Source organism: Oryzias latipes, chromosome 22 (genome assembly GCF_002234675.1).
Source record: "Oryzias latipes chromosome 22, ASM223467v1".
In the NCBI taxonomy this organism is placed as follows: Eukaryota; Metazoa; Chordata; class Actinopteri; order Beloniformes; family Adrianichthyidae; genus Oryzias; species Oryzias latipes.
In genome coordinates, this window is record NC_019880.2 from 14,813,074 (window position 1) to 14,834,381 (window position 21,308).

General features: G+C 38.9%; 3 protein-coding genes across 5 annotated transcripts; 2 read left to right on the forward strand and 1 right to left on the reverse strand.

Annotated features, from left to right (window-relative positions):
- The first annotated feature begins 5,861 nt into the window (after positions 1 to 5,861).
- Positions 5,862 to 11,533, forward strand: LOC101173349 (protein phosphatase 1 regulatory subunit 14B). The gene is made up of 4 exons (XM_004082360.3): positions 5,862 to 6,315; positions 10,293 to 10,373; positions 10,922 to 10,954; positions 11,117 to 11,533. Exons 1-4 carry the CDS (start codon positions 6,136 to 6,138, stop codon positions 11,183 to 11,185), a joined length of 363 nt encoding a protein of 120 aa, XP_004082408.1. The 5' UTR covers positions 5,862 to 6,135; the 3' UTR covers positions 11,186 to 11,533.
- Positions 11,534 to 12,972: 1,439 nt separating this feature from the next.
- zfyve19 (zinc finger FYVE-type containing 19) lies at positions 12,973 to 15,997 on the reverse strand. The gene is made up of 11 exons (XM_004082361.3): positions 15,757 to 15,997; positions 15,542 to 15,663; positions 15,399 to 15,452; positions 15,153 to 15,313; positions 14,918 to 15,060; positions 14,671 to 14,779; positions 14,334 to 14,552; positions 14,153 to 14,229; positions 13,900 to 14,001; positions 13,645 to 13,808; positions 12,973 to 13,427 (listed from the first exon to the last, which is right to left on the reverse strand). The coding sequence occupies exons 1-11, from the start codon at positions 15,808 to 15,810 to the stop codon at positions 13,349 to 13,351; spliced, it is 1,284 nt and encodes a 427-aa protein (XP_004082409.1). The 5' UTR covers positions 15,811 to 15,997; the 3' UTR covers positions 12,973 to 13,348.
- Positions 15,998 to 16,049: 52 nt separating this feature from the next.
- On the forward strand, positions 16,050 to 20,163 carry bub1b (BUB1 mitotic checkpoint serine/threonine kinase B). 3 transcript variants are annotated; one of them, XM_023951245.1, is made up of 9 exons: positions 16,050 to 16,140; positions 16,646 to 16,798; positions 16,919 to 16,978; positions 17,975 to 18,119; positions 18,203 to 18,399; positions 18,487 to 18,650; positions 18,739 to 18,950; positions 19,035 to 19,135; positions 19,295 to 20,163. In XM_023951245.1, the coding sequence occupies exons 2-9, from the start codon at positions 16,656 to 16,658 to the stop codon at positions 19,569 to 19,571; spliced, it is 1,299 nt and encodes a 432-aa protein (XP_023807013.1). In that variant the 5' UTR covers positions 16,050 to 16,140; positions 16,646 to 16,655; the 3' UTR covers positions 19,572 to 20,163. The 3 variants fall into 3 exon arrangements, with proteins under 3 accessions (XP_023807013.1, XP_023807014.1, NP_001239175.1); XM_023951246.1 differs by having other exon boundaries at positions 16,067 to 16,143; positions 16,621 to 16,798; NM_001252246.1 differs by having other exon boundaries at positions 16,076 to 16,140; positions 19,044 to 19,135; positions 19,295 to 20,105.
- The last annotated feature ends 1,145 nt before the right edge of the window (positions 20,164 to 21,308 follow it).

The window sequence follows — 21,308 nt, forward strand, 5'->3', positions numbered from 1 at the left end:
CAATGGGGGAACTCTCTGTGTGGAGCTTGCATGTTCTGGAGTTTGCAGGTTAATTGATTACTCTAAATTGTCCATTGGTGTTCATGTGAGTGTGTATGTATGGGTCTTTGCCCATGAGTGGCCGGGTTAGGCCCTGGAACCCCCTTGACCCCTGGAGGGACTAAACGGTTTTAGAAAATTAATTATTCTTTTACTTTATTCTTTATATTTGTGTGTCTTGTAATAACACCTGTGCTCGCTTGCTGTAAACTGAACGTGACTGGCAGGCATCACCAGATTAGGAGTGCTGAGCTAAAGCACAAGGTCGTCTGTGTTTTTGTCTGTGCTGAGCTGTTTATGGAACCGAGGCATCTGTGGATTACGGTCTGGAGATGCGGACGCAACCATCCTTGACTGGCAGGAAACATTTTACATGTTTACATGTTGCTCTGTTGGATAATAAGAAAAAGGCTGTCTGCTTTGGGAGCAGCGAGACAGCAGATGACAGCGGAGCTTCCACCTGTTGGTGTCAGTGCATCTCTCCCCTTTGCAAAGAATTGAACTCTCATGCAGACTCTTGTATGATTTATTTCTTTTCCCAACTGCACATTAGATTTTTGGTGTCCTGAACCATCCAAATCTGCGGAGGCCATACGAGGCCGCAACAATTTGGAGGCATGGACGGGTTGGTTAAGGATGATTACCAGAGGAATTCTGCCTGGGTGACGAGTTTCTGACTGAGGACACGGGTGCACCCTAGTGAAAGGTAAGCAGAAACCTGTTCAATCAAATTCTGCATTGGACGTAACCACATCGAGTGGCCGATGTCCACAAAGTGAGTAACTCAGTAAATTTTAGTATTGTGCATTTAAGATTTTTGAGAAAAGTGAAGTTACAGTTTTATGGAATAAAGGAAAGAAACAAATGATGGAATGTCCATACCTAGAGTTTGGTAACTCCAACAGTCTCTAATGAGAGGCTGGTTAAACCTGGTGCGAGGCCCGGGGAGGTCAGGAACCCAGAATTCCAAAATTAGCCGGTCTCAAGACACTGTAAACAGGTTAAGAGACCAAAATCGCAAGACACTGAAAAGGTTGAACTTCAGAAAAATTGGCCAGTTTCAAGAAATCATAAATAACAAAGTTTCGAGACCAAAATGCGCGAGATATCAAAAAGGTTGAGTCCTAGAAGAACAGTTCAGGTTAACCACGGTGTATTAAATAAACATGTAAGACAGTACAGTGTTGTACATTTTGCTATGTGATTTTGATGTGAATGAGGTGCACAGCTGCGTATGTGTGAGTGGAAGCAGTCTCTGTGCTCTTAAACAGCAGCCCTGCTGGAAACCTGACGGTGTCAACATAAGGCAGAGGTCTGTTGAAGTAGGATCACAAACCTCTGGATTAGGATGTAGAATTAATAGACACATAAATATAATAGTTAAGAATAAATCTTATACTATATTTACATATAGGATATAGTATTAATAAACACATAAATACTACAGTTTAATAATAGATCCCATACTATATTGTAATATTGGCATTTTGAGCTTGTCATGGTATAAATAGAGGGAAACCCTCTATGTATACAGGGAAACCCATGATGATGGTTGGGGCCCTGATGGGGCATGGAGAAGCGCGAGAGTGCAGTTGAATAATATGAAGATAGTGGTACGGAAGACACGCCTAGTCAAAGAACACCGGGGAGCAATGAAACGCATGGAAAGTGATATGGAGGATCTGTTGAAACATGAAGGTGAGCCACAGGAGGTGCAGGGTGCATTAGGACAGTGGTTATGGGATTCCAGAAATTCTGTTGGGTAAAGCGTCAGTGGGGGGTCACGCAACAAGAAAGTAAAATAATAATAACCTGTAAGAGGCATACTAAAAGAAAATACTGCCGTGTAAGAAGCAGCAGCTGACATCTGAACCAACAGCGACAACTTTATATTCTAAACTGTTTGATAAACTGTCCTCCTTTAAAGCCTGACATTTCTGATGAACTCTAAATTAGAATAGGAACGGTGTTTTGTTTGGAAATGTTCCTTTGTGAAGGAGCAGGGAATTGAGGTTTTACACAGTGAGATAGGTGCAGCTGTGTATGCGCCCCAGCAGATCCACTGGTGGAGAAAGGTTTGAGAGAACTGTAAAAAGTTCTTGTCTATGTTGTCCTTTGCTTTGTCTGTGTCTTAACAAACCAATTGTGGTTCGGTGTGTAAATTGTGTTTGTTTAATTGGAGAGAAGTGTAAATGGCTAAGGGAGAACAGACAGAGAGAAGCCGGGGCTTGGGGTGCATGAGGTCAGAGGTGATTGGGAAACCAGTGTGCAAAAGCAAATGAAGAGCAGCAAAGGAGCACCTGATGACATGAGCATGGATACCTGTCAGGAAACTTTTACTGAAAACAATCTGTAAAGAAATGTGGTAAGTTCGTGCCCAGCTTTCCAGACATACAAATAGATTCAATAAGATTCATTCAAGAGTTAAAAAACAAAACAAAAGGATAAGCTTTTGAGGTTTTTCTTGCAAGCAGGGGGCGGACAGACAATGGTTACATTCATTCTGTCCACTGAAGGTGTATTCAAAAATCACAATCAGTTATACTGATTGTGACACACATACAAGAGTTCAGCCTCTCCTCGCAGCTGCATGTCGGCAGCCTGGAGTTCCCAGGGTGGTGAAGTCAGAGCTGTTTGTTATAAAGTTTAGCTGTTTGTTTTAAAGAGGAGAAGCACTTAGGTGGTTGAGTTTCCCTCCCACCTATTTCAACAAAACCAAGGTCAAGTTGAGAAGAGGGAATGATCCAGGTGGTTGAGTTTCCCTCCGACTCCACTAAACCTTGCATTTGTAACCTTTGATTCAAACTGAATGGCTTCCCTTTTTGCATAATTTTAAAAAATACCCCAACAACATCAACACTGGCAGCAGTTTTAAAATAGATTGTAGTGGGACTTTAATTTGATCAAGACAGTGTACCAGTACAACAATTTGGTAATTTCTCTTAGCATGCAAATAGCTTGAATAGAAAAATGTTTAGAGGGCCTCCATCCATCCTTGCTCTCAGCTTGGCTTAGTGGGGCACAAAGGAACAGTTTTTGCTAAGTTATTGCGCAGATGTTCACTTTATGCAGTATTTTCCTACAAAATGTAAGTGATGGCTCTTTGAGAAACTGGTAGGTACAGAAAATGCCAATTTACTTGGAGCATGTGGGTGTCTCAGTGTTAGGTATTTGTCAGATCATAAAGTATGAAAAATCAATACAATTAAGTTGTTTATTTTAGTAATACAACAAAAATGTATTTATGTAATCATTATATTGATTTGGTAAATCATTTAGGACAAAACAAAAAGAAAAATGTCTCGGTTTGTCTATGGTGGTCCACCCATTGTTTTCAGGCCTACTGTTAGTTTAAAAAAAAGACAACTCGTTGTCTCTGCTGAAGATCTGGTTCTTTGTTTGTGGTTTGAGGTGGCTCATCTCGTGCAAGTCTTTTGCAGAGAGAATTGACTGGAACTGCATGAATGCAAGCAACTGAAAAACGTTATACGGAACGGCAGGCAAAACCTGCTGGAGATGACTGCAATCTCTGAGGGGGATTGTGCAATAATGACTGTTGCAAATACCACAAAAAAACAACATCTGATAGGGAGTTAATCCTGAAATCTTTGGTAAACAATTTCTTTTAGGACTGTTTTACTCAAAAGAGTAAAGGTGTGCATCCATTTTATAGCAGTACCAATGAAGAAACTATTTGAATGTAAAAGATTTGACAAACAACTTAAACAAATTTATTTTACAAAATTGTTTTGAGTATTTTTAGTTACTTAAGAACCAAGTGCTTTTTAGTTGCTGCATGTTTTATTATTATCAATAAACTGTCCAACAGAACTGAATAGATCACTGTATTACAATGAAACGTGGTTTCTCTGACATTAATTAGTTTAATTCCGTAGATGTCTACACTACAGAGTTAATTATTTTGAGTTTATATATTAGCACCATGAGTTACAGCCTTGATATTGATATAACTAATAGATTGCTCCATCAATTTTCCAAACAGGAATGAAGTGGGTTTAGACCCCGTTTGGGGTCACAGGGTTGCTGGAGTCTGCCCAACCGCTGTTGGTTAAAGGTGGAGGTTACACTCTGGACAGTCCTTCGCGGGGCAACACATTGACAGACAACCACACACACACACGTTCACAACTAGAGTCAATTAACCTATGAAGCATATTTTGAACTGTGGGAGAATGTTAGAGTACTTGGAGAAAACCTACCCATGTAACAATAGAACATGCAAACTCCACACAGCAAGAACCCAGCTGGGGTTTGAACGAGGGCCTTCTTACCATGGGATGAATGTGCTAACCACTACACAACAAATTCAACCACATTTTCATCAGTTAACAATGTAAAATGAAATGCTTCAAAAGAAAAAAAGCATTGATCTTTTGTATTTATACACAATATTTATGTGACTGTTGTCTTTTGTAGAATTTTTGTGCTGCATTTTTTTAGATTAAAACATTTTCATCCACAGGGTGGCAGTGTGACTCCATCAACAATTTGAAAAGATGAGGGCGGTCCCTCATCTTTAACCTCATTGTGTTCTGACACACTATAATCATACAGTTTATCATTAACTATCATAAAAGTTAAAACTTGCTACTAAATCTGTTTTCATCCCTGTTGCAGTATGGAGGCATTGAATCATATACAACAGAACCACTGAGGTGGAAGTGTCTTTTTAAGATGAATGTAGATGAGTTGTTGAATTGTTTCACAAATGCAGAAAAAATATATTTACAGAAAAATGACTCAGAGGAAGAAAAGCGGCCACAAGTGGCACAATAAACCTTTCACAAAAACACAAACGCTGTTTTCTGCTACTGTTCTCGTCTTCATCTTCGAGTACTGAGTCACTTGTCTAGGTCAGAGGGGACAGTACCTAACATGAGTCTTGAGCCCAGGAGCTTTTTTTTTTTTCTAGCTAGTGCAGAACCGTGCAGTGTGAGACAAGAGGAATTTATTTGTTTGGCTGGAAAGGTGAGCTGCTGGCTGCCTTCAATAATTCAGTGTTTGTAACAGACGGTGCATCAGTGGGTGAACATGTGCAGCTACGTCTGATGGGAAGTTCTTGCCAAAACAAAAACTAAACCCTATTGTTCATTTGGTAATAGGATATGTGGAAACTCTCCAGCCTGTTGATTCTATTATCCTATATAATGACAGCTTTGTTAGTTTTTTTAATTGTTTCGTTTGCAGAAATAAGTGTTACTGCTTTTGACGTAAAAACTGATCACTTCAGGAAATTACGGTAGTTAAGATTCTTTCATAAAACCTTGGTGTTTTGTTTTGTCCTTCATCCATTATGTAAGGATGCGTAACTGATGACTCTCACTGGACTTCAAGGTTTATTAAACTCACATCTGATAATGATAATGATACAGAGGACAAAGAAACTACCACCCCAGAGGAACCCTGGCTAACCTGTCAGTGAGGCCCGACTATCATTAAAGGTCTGTAAACACAAGACCAGTAACAATGTCAGAACCTCACGAGGTAACTCGAATACTCTTGGGAGAAAGAGTTAGTACTGGGGTGTGATCTGTGATAAGCAGTGATCTGTGAAAAAAGTACAAAAGTGCAGAGAGATTTTCAACATTTATCACATCAGATAGCCCTTTATATTCATTAAAAGCAATAACCCCAGGCGGACTGCCCTTTTGCCTCTTCTCCGCTTTTTATTGCTGTAATTGACCTATGCTCTTCCACCTGCCATAGGACGCAGTATGAAAACCAAAAGGCAAATACACACCCTGAAAAGTGCTCATATGCACACACACAAAGCCATATCTAATTACCATTCTCTTGATACTGCAGCCAGTGGGTGTTGCAAAAGGAGGAGGGAAGGAGAGCAGGACTGTGAGCTTCGGAAGGAGGGAGGGAGGACGAGGAAAAGGCAGGGAAGCAGAGCCGGCATTTCAGAGACAGAGACTCGAAAGATAACAGGATATACGAAGCAGCCCCCCAGATAAGCAGTTTTAGAAAGACACCGTGCAGAGGAGTCAGCCTGTGAGTCTGTGAGTCTGTGCATCCGGGGGGTGATACAGCTCTGTGTGCCTCCACGGTACTCCTGAGGCCGTGGCAGCCATGGCGTCAGAGCCCAGCACCCAGTCCAGGGTGATGTTCCAGGCGGGGGACAAAACAGAAGAGCCAGCACACCGTAAGCTGGGCAAGCTGACAGTGAAATATAACCGCAAGGACCTGCAGAGGAGGCTGGACATTGAGGAGTGGATTGACGGGCAGCTGCAATTGCTGTTTGACTGTGAGGTAGGATAGGGCACACTGACAAACATTGAGATGTAGATTGTCTGAGGAGGAAGGAGGCGATGAAGAGTGTTGAGGAGGCACTGAACTGGTCACAGGTGCATGTTTGGAGGATCGTGTATGAGAGCGTGCCTGGGCGGAAAGCACGAAGCCTTCACGTGCCGACCAACTGTCTGCAGAGTGAGCTGTGCATGGATGCTGCAGTGTCTTACCACAGACGCACCATCATTCTGCAGACACGCCGGTGAAGCCCCAGAGGAGCATTTATAGGCATGTTGCTATTCTGTGAATCACCTGAGTCACCGCCAGCATTTCAACGCCTCATGGCTCATTAACAATTTAATGTATGGATCTAAACAGTGCTAAGTTATGTATGTTAAAGTGAACTGAATAACTAATAACTAAAAAAAGAGAAATTACCAACTAAAAAAAAACAATGTATGGTTTTAGAGCTTACAGAATATAGTTTTTAAAAAATAAAATGCAAAGCATAAATGCCCTTCAAGCAGGATATTTAGTAATAAGCTAATTAATTGTAAGCATGCACTGGATCAGCACAATCAGCATACCCACACATCAACACAACCCTCACAACTGCACTCCTATGTTGTGGGATGCAATCCAGTTATGTCAGAGGCTCCATAATGATTTGCTTGGCATTCTTTAAAGGGAAACCATGGAAACAGATGTCTCTTCGCCCTCTAGAAACAGCGTGGCATAAAGTGGAATAAGGGGGGGGGGTGTCTCCAAGGAGGTGTGAGCATCCAGGTGATAATGCAGATCAGATAACAATAATGCCTTCTATTAAATGCCAGAAAAAGGCAGTTGAGTGTTTCTCACTTTATTTCAAGAACAACGAGACATCAAATGGCTTACAGCCACTTGCCTGCTTGGCATTCCCTTATTACACAAGAGATCCATCCATATGGTATAGATGAGAGCTGCAAAACCTGACTAGGCAAAATGTGAATACTTCGATTGATTGATGTAGAGAGCAAACTGCAGAAAGTCACAAAAGACTTGAAAATTTCATTTAAAACTACTTCTATTGAAACTGGGTGAGTCATTTGATGCAAAAATTCTCCCATTTCATCCATTAAGAAACTGGAACATAAAAACTCCTCAGATGCAGTATTGGGTAAATATTTGCGTAGATCACTCCGGCAGAATTTTTCTGTTTCTTTTGCAGGAGCAGTCCGATGAATTTTGTGTCTCTTTAGGGGAAAACTACCCTGTTTGGTCTTCGGCGTGCAAGCATTTACCGACAGTCCTCGTGTCTCCTCCTGAATTATTTAGCTGCATTTCTAATTCATCCATGCACTGCCTTCGTTCAGAGAGGATCCCTTTATGACATAGTTCACACCTTTTAAAGAAGAGATGAAAGTTTTATGGTGTGTAAAACTGATCTAAGCCGGTGGTCTTTTAGCAAAGACCTAAAAATACCCTTTGACAGGGTACACTTGAGTACAGTATGTTTCTATAAATGTTAACATCCTAATATATGTGGAGAAAAAAATCCTTTAAAACACAAATCTTTTAGTATTTTAAAAAAAATCAAAAGGTGGAAAAAGTATTTTTGAAACATTGTGCTGCTTTTTTACTTTATGAAAAACGACAAGCTTTAGGGTTTTTTCATACTTTATTTGAACTACTTTATGGACATGCTTTTAAGCTCACTGTTTTTCTTGTAAATGACAGATTTGATAAATTAAACATGAATTAGCAGCTTTGCAAAACAACAGAACACAATTTTCCGGAGCACAATTTCCTTTCCAAAAACACATTACCTTTGTCGTTAATGTGTTGTTGTAGTATTTTACAGAAAGATAACTAATTACAGGAAATCTGATTGACTTCATTTGAACTCAACCACATCTACACAGACTAACTTGGACCAAAGAATTTCCCTAGCCATCCCTTCAAGCCTTTTCAAACATGGTTTTGATCATTAGGTTGAATTTGGTGCAGAATGATCAAAACGTTATGGTCACACAGCCTTTGTGTGTGGTGGTTTAAACATCCAGCTTTAATTTCAGGTTTTGAGTCTCTGTGTTTATCTCAAATCAAGATGAGTTTTGGGATTAAAAGCTAAAGCTGGATTCAAAGTTTGACACAACATAAACTAACAGTTACACAAGTCAGCACAAAAGAACTACATAAAAAAGACCAAGATTTACTACAAAAAAAAATGGCTAAAATGCCCTCCAACTTAACCACGTATTTAAACCTTTTTATTGTGACAACACAAGTTGGGGATTGTGGAGTTCATAACCATAGAATTGTATTTTAGAGTACTGAAAGTCGCAATTGGACATTTATGAATGCTTCTTTGGTACAAACTTTAATTTTTTTCACTAGCCGTCAGAGTGGAATTGAGATGTTTATGACATAAAGCCTTGTTAAAATGCAGTGCTTCTCTGACAAAACTAAACAACTTGCAGCTGAGCAAGACGGTAAACTGAGAAAACACTTCTATAAAAGACAAAAAACATTGCAAATAATTACTAAATAGTTTTTCTGTCAAATTACTGTTATTAGCTGCTAGCAGTGGTGGAGCTAGACCACTTTATATGGGGGTGCGAGTGGGGGCCAGAAGTCTTTTATAGGGTGGCAAATGAGAAGAGCAGAGTTGACTGCCATTCTAAAAGAAAGGATCAAAAATGCGTATTTCAAAAAGTGTTACTATTTTAATTATTATAACTATTATTATTAAAACAGCAGGTCTTTTAACTGAGATGCTAGTATTAATGCTTTTAAGAGCTTGTATTGATTTTAAAAAAAGTATTTTTCTATAATTACACTAATATTGGCTCCAAAATTGGGGAGTAAGTGGGTGACAACGCTTTTTGCAGCTGCCTCCCTTGTTCCCCCTGCAGCTCTGCCTCTGGTCGTTCAGCCTTTTTTGCATCTGTAACTTAACTGCCAATTTAAGGTTGACCAATGCTCATTGAAAATAAATCAATTCATTTAAAATGCTTTCTACATATGGTATGTTAAAACATCGATGCTAATGCTGTCATTCAAAATTATTAAATTATTAAAGAGAGAAGCATTTCAGCACAGGGACACTAAAGAACAAAAATGTCCACAAGCACAACAACCCTCAGAAGCTCACACTGCACAGAGTGGACCAAGAGTTCAGAGTTGCATTTATTCTGCAGACATCAGCAGAATCCCACTGTCCCAAACGGGCAGCTTGTATCAATTACAAAAAGCACAGGGGACTAAAGGAAGCTCCATCAACTGCACTACTCAGCACTTCCTCATTGATTAACTTTCTCTTCTCCCAGAGATCCTCAGCCAAGAAAATTCCCTTAAAGATAAAATATTCACTCTAAAATAGGGGCCAAACTTATGAAGCATCGGTGTTGATCCGCTGACTGCAGATACCTTTATGTTCTACTGGTGAGCACTCCTGGTATCCTCTGAAAATGAATCCTACTCTGTATTTGTTTTTGATAACTAAGGACTTCAACCAGTACATTAACTCACCATTACTATTAACATTTACTGCCAGCTTTTGCTAAGTCCAAGGAGATAGTTTATGAAATTACGTTTTTTCTAAGTTGCTGTTCAGAGACAAATATGTTCTTGAAAGACAATTTAAGTGGAAATCTGACACCATAATGGGGATCCTCTAGTGTAATCAGCTCATTAAACGTGCAAATACAGAATTTTATTGGGACATAAATTTGTTATGCGCTATCGGAGAGATTGTCCCGAACAAAACTAAAACCTAGAAGCTCTTAAATATATCATGAGGTTTCTCTTTGATCTTATCTTCTCTCTTAAATGAGAATGCAAATTGATAAGGGCATTCCTTCCATTTGTGACTAAAAGATGGGCCAGATGCCACCATTGTATAATGCAATGATCATTGCAAAAGAGCTTGAAGTACTCACAAACAAGGACATAGGAGCTGTATTTTTAATATATGAAACAGAATACCTATTGAAAATTTCTATACCCTTTCTTCACAGGAGGAGGAGATCCCAGAGTTAGAAATTGACATCGATGAGCTCCTGGAGCTGCCAGATGAGGGGCAAAGAAGTCGGTTGCAGGTATGACTGTGAAAAACAACCTTCAACTCTTTAACAATGTAAATGTGACATGAGGGAAGATGTTGTTTTCTACTTGTATGTTGAAGAATTAATGATTATGTTGTGGAGCCATAATATTATTAATAGCCTTTAACTATATAACTGAAATACTAAGTTTGTAGCCTTAACTTACAAGGGTCTCATATTTAAGATAGAGACGAGCGCAGACTGCAGTGTGCTAAAACAGGAAGTATTGTGAAAGTCTTCTGCTGCAAAAGTAGAGCATTGTCTGACCTTATCTCCCTTTCAGGTGATGCCCATCAGATATCTTTGCCCTTTACTGAAATTCAGATGTTTTTCTTACTTGTCTCAAAACATAAAAGCGTATTAGGAATATTGGAGGAAAAAAAACTTTTACTTTAAAACCAGTATAAATATTTTAGTTAATATTTTAAGGTTATGGGTGCAAGCTTTTTAAAGGAAAAAGCAATTCACTGTGCTACAGCGCATCAATTATTAAACGGTAGAAAGTGTTGAAATGGCCAATCTCTCTTTTTTGTTCTTGTTAGGAGCTGCTGCAAGAATGTGGAAAGCCAAAAGAGGTGAGATAAAACATTCTGGGGTAAATATATATATCTATATATATCTATATCTATATAGATATAGATACATAGAGATCAGTTTTTAAAACATGAAATGTGCATTACCATTATCTTTTTTCAATTTAAATTATCTTTCAAAATAAAAACGTGCCTTTCCCACAGGACTTTATCAACGGACTTCTCTACAGGATAAAAGGTCTACGCAAAATGTCAGGTCCCTTGAAGAAATGACACTTGATCAAAACAAGGATTCAACACAACAGGATTCTGTGTCTCTTTCCATCTGCCATGTGTTAACCATCTGGATGCCTGTATGTGCAGTTTGTATCTCAAATGGACTCCCCGCCCGACTTCCCACTTCCTGGTTCAGTACACGTCTAAAACAAGAGATTTTTTTTTATGGATTTAGTTCCCCCTTAAAGACTCCTCTATTTTGTCTGCCTTTTGACAAACACATGTGAAGGCTGGCAGAACATTTCCATGTGGCAAACTGTTGATTCCCAGTTGCTTATTTATGTACATAAGTATTTTGTTCAGGTAACAGTGTTGTTGGAATAAAACTGAACATTTTCAAAACGAGGCTGTTCTGAATCATGTGTATGGCTGTGTTGGATTTTAAATGGAGATAAAATCCTTCATAATATAACAGAGAATCTATAAATAAATAGTGACATGTTTATTTCTGCCATTACATTTACGGTACAAATGGAAAACCCTCTTATCGTTGTAGCACTTTATTATAACCCAGAAACACAAGGAGTGATTATGTCTTGCCGTCTGGAGATAACTGAAAGGCTTTTTGCCTATCAGCAAATTCCCAGAATGCACCATGCTGCTCTTTGTCGTAAATTTTTCAGTAAAGTGATGGATGCAAAAGAACGGGGTTGACATGTCAACCCTGGCAGTAAACAATGAAATCAACAGCCGGATGTTCCATCGAGTATGCATTATCCTCGTCCATTTCCTGTCTGTGGTGGTGGTGAGAGGCATGACCAGAAAAGACAAACAGGCAGCGGCTTCCTCACGAACCTTAATGGAGCAAACCCCCCCGAGGATGGTATAATTACGCTTCACCCTCAGCTCACTGAACAGTAATGCAGTGATGATTCTTCACTCCTACAGATTGTAGGGGTCCTTTTGTCGCTATAGCAATTGAACGACTAAACCCCACTTCTGCTCTCTGTTCTTATCATCCATCCATATGGAGAAAACCTACACATAAAAGCTGCCAAAATATATGTACCCGTTTGTTATCCCCCCTTAAAAAAAAATCACATTAAACAATGATGTTGAAAGAAATTTCCCAAAATGAAAAAGAGAGCCAATGCTAATGTCTGTCACATCCAAATACAGACTGTAGGAATGACAGCTTAAAGCACGTGTCAAACTCAAATGTGGCCCGCCATGTCATTTTATGTGGCCCGTGAGAGCATAAAAGTTTTTGATTTCTTAGAATAAAAACTAAAAATTTGGTACGTATCTATTCATATCTAGGGGGAATCTGACTTGAAATATTGGATTGAGTAACTATACATTAGGACTTAAAGATTGTCCACACAACCCAACCTGACAGACTCAAATTTAAAAGGATTTATGGTAGAGTAACAAGCAAACATGTGTTTTCTATGCAACTGTAATTGTCACTTAAAAAAAAGTAAATAAATAATGAGTTATTTAACATTAAGGAGTATTTGCATTTATTTTTCATTGCATTTAGTTACATGTATAAGTTATATTTGGCCCTTTGAGGACAGCCACTATGCTGATGTGGCCCTCAATGAAAATGAGTTTGACCCCCCTGGCTTAAAGGAAACAAAGCTGCCAGTGAATCTTTTTACAGTTAACACTTTGGTGTTTTCTGTCTGACAGTCCTAAAAGCCTATGGTATTCCATATGAACTCATGATCCGTGTGCTTTCTGTGTGCACGGAAAAAGGCAAAAAAAAAAAGTTTACAAGTGCAAACTACACTTCTGGTTTCTCATTCTTGCCAGTAAAAAGTAGGACAACTGACAACAAGTGATGAAAGAAATCAGTTTGACAGCTTTTATTTTTCGCTCTTTGTAGTTGCTTTGTGGTCATGGCACAATAGTGAACATACTTTTACTCTCTACACTCCGAGCTGTTTTTGGATGAGGTTGGTGTGGGTTTTTCTGGTACCTATTAAATATATTGCTGAGGTTAAACCAGGTTTCAGAAAGCACAGAAAGTATGCAAAGCTCTTCCTGCAAAGAGCTCCAAATTGATGGGTTAAAGTGAGATCTGCCTTGCGTTATTTAAATGTAGTGTCTACATTTTTAAGGTTCTACTTTAGCAACATTAATAGGACACTTTAAAGACTAGAGAGTCATGAAACAACAGCGCCTGATGAGACAAACAAGATAGCAGTTTCACTATCACGTCTTCTTTTTTGTCTTTGGCGCTGTGTATTTGGTAGTTTGATGCTCCATTCTGTCATATTTATCGTGGCCTTCCCTGGGGACATAATGGAAAAGGGGAGAATTGATAATTCATCACACTAAATACTTTATATTCACGCTGCTTAACAGTACAGCAGCGTGCCAACATTTTATCTGGGTCATAACATGCATTTCAAATCAACACTCTTGATATCAGAGTAAGGATTTCCCATAGAGGGCATCGTTTTAAGTCCTGGTCAGGAATATTAGCTCTAAAAATCTGAAATAGTTACCGGAAGCAGCGGTTGCAGTACAGGCTTCCGTCACACGTGTGACAACGAAGGCTGGCGTCTTGATTACAGATGCAGCACCATGGAAGCTCTTCTTCTTCACTGTCTGATGACTGATGCATGACAGCAGCAGGTGAGATTCTGCTCTTAGGAGCAGGAGCCGAACTCTACACGCCACAGCAAAAGAAAGCAGTGTTTTAAATAAAATGCAGCCAAACAGCTTAAAAGAAAACACAGAATTTTGATCAATGAACATACTGATTTTTTAGACTTTTTTTTGTTTTCTGTGTTCCTGGGGCCACTCTGCTCCATGGGTATATTGTAGCCACTAGCTTCATCAAGAGCTGCCTCTTCTGAAAGCTGGAAAGTCAGAAAAACTAAAAAACATCTTAGCCAAACAGCAGCCTCTTGTGGTCAGAATGAAATGCTGTCCTCAAAAAGGTGCAACAAAGTAAGTGTTTAGTTTTAACTGCATTGTGAAATGCCCTCTGCTTTTCTGTGAATGCCTTACCTGCTTCAAGATTCTCCTCACAGCCTCTTCTTCAGTCTCTTCATCACTGTCAGGACTCTGGAAGTCCTCCATTGTGACTAAAAGTGTATTATAGAAATGTCAGTTACAAAGTTTTAAATTCAAAGTCTAGTCATTTTTCTCCGTCATAAAACTATAAATGTTGGTAAACTGCTCCCTGCACCTTTTTCTGGGTCCTGCCCCTTGAGCTGCGCCAGCCTCTTTGCCATATGGAGGACCTGCTCTTGGGAATGTTGCTCCTGCCTCAGCTCCTGCATTGCCTCCTCGAGAAGACGGTCTTTGTCCGCCTCCAAATGTTTCACCGTCTGCCGATTTTCCTCTAAGTTCTCATCCCATGTGGCACCTTCCCCTTTGTTCAGATCATTCATATGGCTATTTATGTCTTTGAACAAAAAATAAAATATTTAGAATGAAACCAGTTTTCCATGATTAGATTGTAGGGGCAGTAAATTTTATTGCTTTTTAATTAAAACTATTTTTTTAAACAAGCAAAACATTACTTTGTTCATGGTTTAACTGCTGGTTGTCAATGCAAACTTCCTCTGTCATCTGAGTAATCAAATCATTAGCTTGTTCAGTCTGAGTCCGTTTATCAGGAAGCTGGTGAACCTGTCCAGACGAGAGCATAAGGATGTGTTAGCAGGTAGACCATACTATTACCGGACTATTTATGAGATACTTGAGACTCTACCTGGGTTGCATATTTTATAAACCATCACCCATAAAAGAGGTGGGGATTTAACTCACAGGAGGAGGAGCTTGAGATGGTGGTGGTTGACCCCGTAGAGCAGCCAGACGGTCCTCCATTTCCTCTATGGAAGGCACTGGCTGGCTGGGTGCTTTGAGAGCAGCGAGACGAGACTCAAGATCACTCTGAGAGGGAGATGGCTCTATAGAAATGGGGAAAAAAGTATGACAAATAGGAGGAAAACTCATGTCTATTATAGGTGTTTAATTTATGCTCATTAAAAAAAGATCCTACTTGGTCTAGTCTCCTCTTTTAATCTTTGAAGACGCTCAGCAATAATCTGATCTTCTTTACTTAGACCTTTACATGGTAGATGACCCGCTTTGTTGCTCCCTCCATGTGCAGCAGATTTCACAGACTGTCCCTGCTGTTTGGCCTCAAGGGCGGCGACACGCCTGTAAAAGACAGTAACTTTAGATAGTGTTCTTAATAAACCCACATGTATGTATTTTCCCCCTTTTAATCTGATCACATACTAACTTCTTGTAATTTTCTGGTGGGGACCATCTTCCGGCACTGCTCGGAGGTTCTCCACTGATGAAGAGAATAAAAACAAAAGATTATTCGACTTTGGAGAGTTCATCAACATAATTCAGCAGCACTTTTTATTTATATATTTATACCTTGTCAGATTACCGTGACATTGCTTGCAGACCTTCTGTTGAGTGTTTCCGCAGCGAGGCACCACAGCACTAAAAGCCAAACAGCTGGGGCAAAAAGATCGCCCGCAGTTTTTACAGCCCAGCTATAAACACAATATTATATAGAATAAGCCTTCAGTACACATTTATCAAAACACAATCGTGTCATGTTCATATTAGCCATGATACTACTATACCTCTTTTTTGAAAAGACTAAACTTGGATGCGCAGCAATAACAGCGACCGTCCATTCTGCCCCTTCATTAAATATGAGGTTATCACATACGATACACCAGCAATTAAATGTGAAAAGAACTTTGCAAAATTAAGAAAAAATAAAATTAAAAACACAGAAAATGCTTCCTCCTGTTCTTGTATTATATTACTGAACGTAGCTAGAACCAATACCGGAAGTAAACCGGAAAACGTCATTTGTCGTCATCTTTGTTTTTCCGGTATTTTCAACCCACCAATCAGCTTTCTCCTTGTGTTCTCGCGGGACTTGTTCAAAAAAAACAGCGAGCTAACCGTTTCAGCTTTGCACGGTCCAAGATTTACCTGCTTAAAAACTAAAGAAGCTTGTAAGTAGTAATAGTAATATTTCATGTTTTATATTGAAGAAAATTTATTTTATTCTAATTGATTTGCCGAGTCTAAAAATACGGCCACGATTAATTTAAAGCATGCGAATAAAGTGATGGAATATCCATGGTTACACACTCCCACCCTACGCTAAGCTAACTAGCTTTTCGAACAACAACAACCTGTCTTTTTTTCAATTCTCAGAATGAAAACATAATCTGTTTTATCTCAGAATGAAAACATAATCTGGCATAGTTGGTTGCAGCTTGTAGGTTTACACGGTAATACCCCGTCTTAACTGTTTTGTCTACTGTTGATATTTGTGGATTATGGAAATCCTGTAGCAGCACAAACTGATTAAAATAAAATGTATGTATGTAGCAAAGGGCAAAATGACCATTGTTGTGATTAAATTCACATAATCTTTGGTTTGCTTACCTTTAATATCCTGTGATTATTTCAAAGTTTCTGATTGGAGTTTTTTGCCCTCTCCACCTTTTCCAGCATTTCCACTATGGCGGAAGGTGGTGATGTGGAATGGGAGCTAAGCAAAGAAAACATTCAACCACTAAGGCGGGGAAGAGACATATCTGCCTTACATCAAGCCTTAAGTCAGCAACAAGATGGACCCACATCAGCCATAAACCAGCAGAGACAGTATGGATGCTTTTGCAAACACAGCTATTGATCTGAAAGATTTTCAGCTGAAAATGTTTTGGAGTTTGAACATAGTTTTGTTTCCATTATTTAAAAATGTAAACTATCCTGTGTTCACAGAACATTTGAGTCTGAGCTACGCATGTATGATGGAGACGATCCTCTTGGTGTTTGGGATAGGTAAGCGACTTCTAACTAGGAATGCAACAATTCACCTTCCCTACAATTCGGTTCAGACCTCGATTTTTGGATCAGATATGTCCCGATCTGTTCACGCGATTGGAAATGGGGCCCAAGCTTGTAGTTTAATCATTATTGAATGTTTTATTTCCATCAGGAATCAAATATTTATTTAATTCTTATTATGATCAGTGTTACATACATCAAACTTATTATTACAGATAAATGCTCTGCTGGAAGTCTGCATATCATGAACAGATACCAACATTTTATTGCCTTAAAGCTCAGCAGAGTATGGCACTAGTTTGAGTAGGAGGTGGTTGAAAACAATTGGATAAAGTTAGCAAGAAATTCATTGATACAGACTTTTCAGGATCAATAACTCCTTTTAATAAACATTTAAAACTGACAGGAAGTGTCTGTATTGGTTTGTCCTAACACAAACAACATTCAAATTTCATATTAAAAGAAAAATATTAGTTTTTGATTTCTTTTTATGAGAATTGCTCAGTCTGTTTTGAGAAATTTGTACCTGAGCTGCCAACTGAGAGGCGGCAGTGAATCTTACACCGTAAATATACTGGAATGCAGTAGTGATGCAATGATTAACTTTCACCACGATTCGGTTCATTGGTGTAACAAACTATTCTAACTTTCCCCAGCAGGAAATCAAGCGACTTCTGGTTATGTCCTCTGATTCTTCAGTCACTGGGGTTTTTTCAGGGTCATGATCTGAAATTGTGCAGCTGCTCTATGCCTCCCGGAAGTCAAATGGTTCGATTTTAAACCGAGATTTGTGGGATCCCTAGTTCTTACAATAAATTTAACTTGCAATTGAATGTGCCAAATTTTTTCTTTTATTTCTTTTTTTTCTTTTTGAATGTTTGCCAGACTAATTCAGTTGGTAGAGTTTAAAGATCTTTAGAAAACCACCGATTTTCAAATGTTTGAATCTCTAGATCTAAAATGTCTTTGTACCTGGTTGACTCCTTACAGATATATAAAGTGGACAGAACAGACTTTCCCACAGGGGGGGAAAGAAAGTAACCTCACAACACTGTTGGAGCGAGCTGTGACCAGATTCACTGAAGACAAAAGATATCACAATGATCCTCGCTATGTAGACCTCTGGGTCAAATTTGTACGTACTCCTAGCTTTAGATTCATCTTTCCCTCTGTTAAATCATGTTTTATAATGTTTACAACATGTTTGTCCGTTATCAGGCAGAAAACTGCCCCGAGCCCCTGGACATCTACAGGTACATGCAAGCTCAGGGAATAGGGGTGATGCAGGCTTCCCTTTATATTGCTTGGTCTGAAGAATATGAAAAGCAGGGCAACTTTCGCAAAGCAGACCTCGTATATAAAGAAGGCTTCACCAAGAGTGCAGAGCCACATGACAAGCTTCTCCAGTTTCACAGGTATGCAATGAAATTAACATAAAAAAGATCTTTTTTTCCATCTTGTCTTCCTAAAACAATTGTGCGATTGTTTATTATTGTCGACAGGGCTCTGCAGGCACGTGTGTCCCGGCAGGTATTGATGACTGTGCATGATGACAGCAGTGACGACGAGCCCCAACAACCTGAGAGAGTTTCTTTAGCTGATCTCAAACACAGAGGAAAGAAAAAGGCAGTTGCTCCTGTCAACAGAACTGGGCCAGCAATCAAAAGTAAAAAAAAAAAAAAAGGGGCTCCAACAGCATTAATATTAAAATGATTTTTGGAAAATATTTTAATTATTGATGACTCTGTGGGCAGGCATTTCTGGAGGCCTGCAGTCCCGTGGTGCCCCGGTTCTCGGCAATGTTTCGAACAGTCGAGTGGTGATCTTTGACGAGAACAAAAACCAGAGCGCCGACTCGTCAGAATTCACCGGCTCATCAGAACTTGAGCGGGATCCTTGGTCGGCTCTTCCTACATCAAGAGCAAAAGAGAATGAGCAGAAGCCTGAAAGATGGTGTGATGTTAAGGTAGGAGAGAATGACGGGCCGGTTAAGGTGTAAGTATTTCAGTTCAGTGCAGACAGCTTGTTTGTATGTTTATATTAATCACAGGTACGGCAGAAAACAAAATTTGGACATGCAGTTATGGCTCCTCCGCCTCCCAAACCAAACTTTCAACCATTTGTTGAGGAGTCAACCCAGCCTCCAGTAATGTGAGTAGCAAAACACAACATTTTTTATTCAATCACATAGCTTGTTGAGTCATTTCAAATCTCCCTGAACAGTAAATGTGAATCATATCAGTTTGGTGTTAACTGGCGCTTTAATAGAGGTCAATGAATAAAACATGAGCATTTCTTTCCTCCATAAAGGACCCCGTGTAAGATCAACCCAGCAGTGAACACAGTTCTGTCGGCGCGTAAGCCAAGCAAAGAAGAAACTCCTTTGAAAAGACTGCAGGACCATCAGCAGCTCCAAAAAGAAGCAGAAGTGGGGAAAGTGCAGGAGCAGAGCATGTACTGTAAAGAGCTGCTGCTCAGGGGCGCCACAGAGTTCTGCTTCGAGGAGCTGCGCGCTGAACGATACTTCATGAAGATATTTCAACACTCGCAAAGTGCCAAACAGGAAACAGACCAAGCTTCAGCTTGATTCACACTTTTACAAAGACTTTATATCATGTGACCACTTCATGTTTTTGTGTTTAATTTTTCTGAGTTTTTTTTTTTTGTCTTTTAAGAATGTTAATTTCTTTACACGGTTTAAAGATCTTTAAACTGCTCTTTATAGTTGTGCTTGTTTTAAAAACGCAGTGAGAAGAAACTCCTGCTTTATTTTTTTTGGCATAAAATCCCAGAATGGTCAACTGAATATATTGTCAAATACACAAACAGTTTTAAATATGTAAATAGTGTTTTATATAAGCTTTTTTTTGTTTTTATAGGTGTTTGGCTATGTTTTTTTTTTGTTTTTGTTTAACAGAGTTTTCTGTTGCAACTTCTTGTCTTCACAAAAAAATTCCAGTTTTCATCTTTATGTGTTTCCCTTTATTGCTTTGTTCTCTAAAACTGCTTATCAGATATGCTGTTTACTTTTACAGCTTTTATCATTCAGTTTTGCTTTTCATATATATATATATATATATATATATACCGCTTATGGTAGTAAGAATGTATTCAGTTTTTTGGTCGTAGATTCTGAATTAATGTTCCTTTCATGCCTAATAAACCTTCTAAGCACCTCACAGATGATGTATGTTATTGATGCGTGGTGAGAATGAGGGTATTGCTCTGTCAGTAGGGGGCATAAGAGGGACAACTCACAAGTAATGGGTGTAGAATATCACTGGGCTCTTCTGTTGCTGTGATTATTACAGAGGATTTTCTTACAAAATGCCTTAACATTTGCCCTTACATTACCAAGCTGAAACAGCCTCAAATAGGAATGACTGAATTCCTCCAAGATGGTGGCTGGTTGATAAGCAGGTAAATTCACCCCATGATAGCAGGTCAGTTTTTCCCTATTAAGACTACCGCTGATGGTTCATGCAATGCTTCTTGAGCTTCTTCATCAATGTTCTCCAGTGAAAGATAATGTACACAATCCATTGTGTACACCTTCCACTCACACACAGAACTTTTAAAGTGCTTTACAGAGAGACAACATTAATGCAATTAAAACAATATAAAATAAAGGATTAAGAAAAGATTTGCTGCAAAAACACAACATATTTGTGTTAGATCTATGCTTAGATGTTTTAATGGTGCAAACATGTAACTTGCAGCTTCTGTCTTCAACACTTTGGAAAAAGGACACAAATAAGAGAAGACTTGTTAAGGTTTAATTATTTTTATGTGAACTGACACTACTGCAGATAAAGAATGTCATTGAATCAGTAATTAACGGTTTCATTGTTGCAGTGTTTGACGTTTAACTTCTGACATAATGATTCAGGGTCTTCAGATCGATCCTCTTAAACTAAAAAGGTTATTAATTTCACGTTTATTCATGTTTGTTACCTCTATTTTGGCCCTGGTCTATCTCTGACAGACTTTCTATTTCATCTTTGATGCTTTAAAAAAATAACAGGCATCTACGGCATTTTCCATCAAAACAATCAAAGCATTTTTGTAATTTTTTCAAGGCTTACTCAAAAACGCATGTGTTAAATGGTCATAAGTGCTGGAGATTCATATTAACTTTGGAAAATGGTTGTGTGGCAATGTATCTGATGTGTGAAGTTACACGAACTATTGAGAAAATGTGCATTTTGTCACAATCTACTTTTACAATACACTTTACAGACCTGTTGAGGTGTTGTTGGTTGTGACATAAAAACAGAAGTCTTTATTTTGCAGAGACAGCTGATTTTATTTTTTTGGACAGTTC